The sequence below is a fragment of the Nelumbo nucifera genome, chromosome 6 (genome assembly GCF_055504915.1).
Source record: "Nelumbo nucifera cultivar China Antique chromosome 6, China Antique-T2T, whole genome shotgun sequence".
Taxonomy (NCBI): Eukaryota; Viridiplantae; Streptophyta; class Magnoliopsida; order Proteales; family Nelumbonaceae; genus Nelumbo; species Nelumbo nucifera.
In genome coordinates this window covers 21,966,015-21,971,738 of record NC_142654.1, presented here as the reverse complement: position 1 = coordinate 21,971,738, position 5,724 = coordinate 21,966,015, and the positions used below count along the sequence as shown (strand labels likewise).

At 39.7% G+C, this 5,724-nt stretch overlaps 1 protein-coding gene across 1 annotated transcript; it reads right to left on the bottom strand.

The window, feature by feature from the left end:
- Positions 1-1,175: 1,175 nt before the first annotated feature.
- LOC104608360 (putative carboxylesterase 8) lies at positions 1,176-2,612 on the bottom strand. Its single transcript, XM_010274321.3, has one exon. It carries the CDS (start codon positions 2,418-2,420, stop codon positions 1,395-1,397), a length of 1,026 nt encoding a protein of 341 aa, XP_010272623.1. The 5' UTR covers positions 2,421-2,612; the 3' UTR covers positions 1,176-1,394.
- Between the last annotated feature and the right edge of the window lie 3,112 nt (positions 2,613-5,724).

Sequence of the window (5,724 nt, the reverse complement as noted above, 5' to 3'; positions counted from 1 at the left end):
TCACCATAAGATTGGGACCCTCCATGTATACATGAGATGTATGGATACAATTATATTGAAATATATTATAATGTGTTTTTATTGGGAGGAGATTAGGGCTCTTTGTTTGGATAGACTTTTTTCATACTTTTGAAAGTATGAAAGTACGAAAAACACCACATTGTGTTTGGATGGCATATTTTCTACTTTGGCTTTCATACTTTTTAAAAGCATGAATTTGACTTTTATTACTTTGTGCTTTTGGGGAAGTTTTGCTTCCATTTTATGTGAAGGGTGGTCCATTTCGTGTGACCACCCTTCAGGTAAAACTCCTTGATTGAGACCCCCCAATTTGCCTGTTGTCTTCAAGCCTTAACCTCTATGCCACCACGGGTTCTTGTTCTGCCGTCGCCCATCTCTGACCACCATTGTCACTGGAAATCACTGTTGGAAGCACAGTCCTCACTAGAATCATAGATATGAATCCCAGTTTCATATTTTCCCCTTTCTTTTAATGTTTTTTTATTTTATTTTATGCAATATCTTCAAGCATAATGGTATATCTATTGCATGTTTACTACCACCGGAATCATTGTTGTCGATTTCTTCATTTCTTAAACTATTCTTGAAGCTTAATGGAATGTTTTTATAACTTGTTTATTGTAATGCTATATATAGCATTATATTCGTACAGAACCATTTCGTTTCCTAAACCAAGTGTCAATTATAAGTGGTTGCCACGTGTATATGGTGTATACATGTGGCATGTGTATCTTCAATGCATACAGATGGCAAATTATGAGTAATATTGCTTTTGTCACGTATAAATTCAGATGATTGATAGAGTGATTTTGATATTTACTACCCCACCTGAGCTCTGACATTTGACATCACCTCAGCTACTATTTTCCACAAAAAATCGCTGGACATGATGCCCATTTGGGAGGACTTTTAGGTAACGGCTTTTGGCATTGTAAAGCCTTATTTCATAAAAATAAGGAATTCAAAAAATAAATAGACTTTTCAATGAAACTATCATAATTGAAAGTGGCTCTATCAACACAATTCAAATCCCTCCCAAACGGGTTCATGACAGAGCTCAAACTTCATTGACTCACACACAGTGACTCAGTGAGTAAGCAAAGCAAACGTTTCAGATTAACTGTTGATTATTAATTAATTAAGTGCACTGCGTATGATTACTTGCAAATATTATTTCTTTGACAGGGAAGGAATATTTTACGACTACAACAGCTCACTTTTAATTCTCAAATAATTAATCATAATCTACCCCTAAAATCACGGCCTTTAAAATGCATTGTTGTGGTCCCATTCACGTTGATTCATCTACTTCAATGTGGGGCCACATCAATAAATCGAGGGCCGTGATTCACGGTTTAGGAAATATTAAATCATTACATCTTGGGTGCAGAGGACGAGTAGACGAAGGCCTTGATGTCCACCAACAGTGCCTCTGCCTTGGCGGGTTCGAAGAGCTCCACCCCGTGGCAACCGTCGTCATAGAACCGAGCATCCACGTGGACCCCACATCCCTCCAACATCTTCACGATCTCCTTCTGACGGTCGATTAAGGGGTCCCCACCGTGTCCCCTCACCAAACATCGCGGTAGCGGTAGCGGTTGGGACCCAATCCCAATCTCGGCATTCTTCACCCTATGCTGCAAGTGGGACCCATTCGGGTTGGAGTACTCGTGATCTCGATCCGCACCGTTGGGCAACGCCAGTTCCCACATCAGGTCGTTCACTGGCAGAGGGATTATACGGTCCTCGCTCAGTCTCAACTCCGATTCCGTCCTTCTCGTCCCACCGAAGTACGGCTGGTTCAGAATCAGCCCATTGATCTTGACGGACCCGAGATCCAGACCCAACGCCCGCAACCCGGCATGGTAGACGATGTTGCCACCGGCGCTACTGCCCATGAGGAAGCACATGGAAACATCAGCGTAGTCCTTCACCCAACTCTCCCCCTCCCCCGACTCAGCCATGGCCTGCTTCTTCACCCACAGAAGGGAGCCGACGGCATCATGGTAGGCTGCGGGAAGGCGATGTTCTGGAGCGAGACGATAATCCACGGACATGACCACGGCGGGGAGTTGAGAGGCCATGCGAGCACATGAGAGGTGGAATGGCTGGGTTGCAGCACTGAAGAGGATGAAACCTCCGCCGTGGAAGTAGATTACGAGAGGGAGACGGGAATTGGGAGCCGAATCGCGTGGGCGGAAGATGCGGGCCCAGGTCTTATTAGTGGGGTTGAGAATAACGTCTTTGGTGAGAACGGATTGAAGCAAGTCAGAATCGCCGGTGGATGGGAGGTCGGGAATTTCAGTGAGTCGGGTGAGAGTGCCGTCGGGGTTGGGGACGATCTTGAGGTAATCGTAGGGGTTGATGGAGCTTGTTGCACTTGAAGAGGGAACCGCCATGGCAATGGTGTTTGGGAGCTGGGGAATTTCGATCCTGTGGTTGGTGAACGGTGAGTGTTGATGTTCTCTTCTCTTCTCTTCTTTATCTTTGGAGATTTCCAGATTCCTAAGGTTTGGTAGGTGCTACATTAATTGTAGCATCATGCGGAAAATAAAGGGTTGGATTGTTGGAGAACCGAGAAATTATTTATGTTTCGGATAACTTTTTTCTTTTTCCTACTGTGTTTTATTTGAAGGAAAATTTATGAACCAATCAAAATCCATCCATAATAAATTACACTTTATTTGTTATCACGTTTGGTGATTTCAAATTTATTATTCAGTTGATTTTTCAATATCATATCTTTTCCATTTGGATAAGACTTATTACATGGTCGTAAGCTTTTCTCATGAGTCATGACGCTGACATTCAACAACCCACTGTGATGCCGGAAAGATATGATACCGGATTGAATTTGAACATTCATAATCCCCTGTGAAATTGACGAAAACAGAGTTTACATCGTCTGCGTCTAAAAGAAAACTTTCTGCATCTCGAATGCGAGAACAACACGTTACGTAGAGGTATAAATCAGCTCGCGGCCTGAAACCATGAAGGCCCATGGGTCACGCCAAGCTTGGCATAGAGGTCTGTGTCATGTTGGGTCGGGGTTTGAGGCCTATGGGCTGGCACAGCGAATACATGTGCCATGCCGCCTGAGGCCCATGGGTCACGCCAACCATGAAGGGTTTTTTTACAGAAATACCCCAATAGTTATAAACACCCATATTAGGGGGTATTTATGTATTTTGTTTATGGGGGTTGAAAAAATGATATAAATGCCCCCCAACAGCTATATAATAACTAATTTAGGGGGGCATTTTCGATAAAATTATAAGTAACTTTACAATGACCAAAATACTCCTCCCAACAACTAAACAATATATAGTTTTTTGGGTATTTTGGGCAATTGAATTATGTTCAATTCCTATAAATAGCCCATTAGCCCTATCTAGCTATCCTTCACCATTCTCATCACACCGATTCAACAATTCTCCTATTAAGTTATTACTTGTTCTCTTAATCTCTTCAGTCTTTCCTCTCTCAGTCTCTCATACATTCTTTACAATCTAAGTGAACTCTGATAGTCTTATAGTCTGATTGGTTGATTGTCTGATTCTCCAAATTAATAATTTGGGAGGCTTGGAGCCTTGGATGTTGTCACGTTGAAAGACTTCAACCATTGAAACCAAGTTGGGAATATGGGATTTTGAACCGGCAATCTGGGATTCTAGGGTAAGTCTAATTAAATTAATTTATTTATTTTTAGAATTTGAAAAAAAATGGTCAGCTCTTCCCAAACCCCAAGTTTAGTAGCCCAATTTGGAGAATATTTAAAATAGAAGATGGTAAGGGGAAGGAGAAAAGAGCAGTTTGCCAAAAATGTAAAAAAGACTTTAGCCATTGTAGCAAGGGTGGTACTGGCCATTTGACTAGACATTTTGTCACACATGAGAAGGAAGAAGAAATAACCCACAATTTAAATGAATTTTTTAAATAATATTAATAGAAAATAAATTTTAAAAATATTGGGAGAAGTTGGAGTCTCGAAGAACATTTCTTGCCGCCAATCCCACCATGGCACATGATCCGTGATCTTTAACCCCTTCGGTGTCTACAAGCTATAGTTCTATCAGAGTCTTGTTTAATTGTTTTAGTGCAAGACTTGCAGGTACCACACTACGGCACTACCACTGTACCAGCCTACCAGGGTTGGTTAGATGTAGTCATGAATCATGATGCAGAATATAGATTACAACTTTACAATTACAAGATAAAGGAGGGCATGATACTACATACTACTACAGTACTACATACATTGGATATTTGGTTTTTCACCCGAAGCAGATGATGAAAGTGTGTGTGAGTGCTTTCATCATATTGTATATGTAAATTTTCTTTAAATTGTAAATTATAACAAATAACCCACAATTTTTTATTCTATCAAATTATTGTAAAATTTGTTTTAATTTTATTTAATTTATTCGCTATTAATGTAATTTTGTATTTTCAATTGTAACTATATAGTCTATAATTCTATATTATATTTTTTATATTTTATTAATTTATTCCATCTTCATATTTCATTCATCCAAGTATGAAGTTTATGAAGTATCCAACCATTGTATATTTCATAATTCAATATTTGTATAATTGTATACTTTGTAATTTGTATCATTATTCATTCAAATTTAAATGAAATTAAATTCTTAAATTTCTATTTGAATTGTTTTATAATTCTATTTATTTATTCTTTAGGTAATCGTAAATTCGTTATTAATTTATTATTTGTATCCTATCTTGAATCCTGACCCAGAGATACTAATATGACAATAATCCATTCAGTGAGTCTAGCCCGATTTGTCCCAGGCCCAAGGCCTGCCCTATGGCCCAACCCAGCACAGCCCAAGCCCATGGCATGGCCTGCAGCTTGGCCCGGCCTAGGCCCGTAGCACGGCACGGGCCCGCTTGGGCCTGGGCCGTGGGCTGTGTCAGGCTGACCCCCAAAATTTCCACCAGGGAGGGTAGCACGGCCCGTGACTGCCCGCTGGGTAGCACGCACGGCCCGCCTTTAGCATGGGCCATGCTGTGCCGGTTCGGCATGACCCACTTTACATCTCTAACATCACGTATGGATTTCTAATGGAGTCAGTCTGGGCTCCGATGTCTTTTAAATTTTGTTAAAATGTAAAACCCGCCGAGTTTCCCTATCCCTTTTAATAGTTTTGTATGTAAAATTACTGAGATGATTGTTAAGGGAGGTTTTTGTTGAATTAAGGCGGAGTTGTTTTAGTAATTTTGTATCTAAAATAATTTATAAAAGGATAAATGAGTTTTTGGAAAAAACGGATGCAGCAGTCTAATGTTTTCCATTTGAAACAACGACCAAAGAGAGGATTTTGTTGAAATTCTCAAAAGTTTAGAAAAAGTATTTGTAAAAATAAAACTATAGAAGGGGTTTTTATGATTGTCAAAAATTTCAGGAAGCTAAAGGAATAGGTTTTTTGTATTTTAACCTTATTTAATACAATTAATTATTTTAATCGGTTTTAGACTGATGCACCCTATTCCAAACCACACCCGACTCGTTGACAACTCTATAAATAATGAATCTCATTGGATTTCTAAAATCACTCTAATGTTTTAATCGCTACTCGGTTTTTTTCATTATTACGTTCATTGAAATTTGGGAGAATGACGGTTCAGCTGAAGGTTAGAAATTTTTTGCGTACTAGCTTGAAATTGATGCCTATTCATGGATGG

Coding starts and splice junctions, on each gene's coding strand:
- LOC104608360 (XM_010274321.3), bottom strand. CDS start 2,420: ATGGCGGTTCCCTCTTCAAGTGCAACAAGCTCCATCAACCCCTACGAT.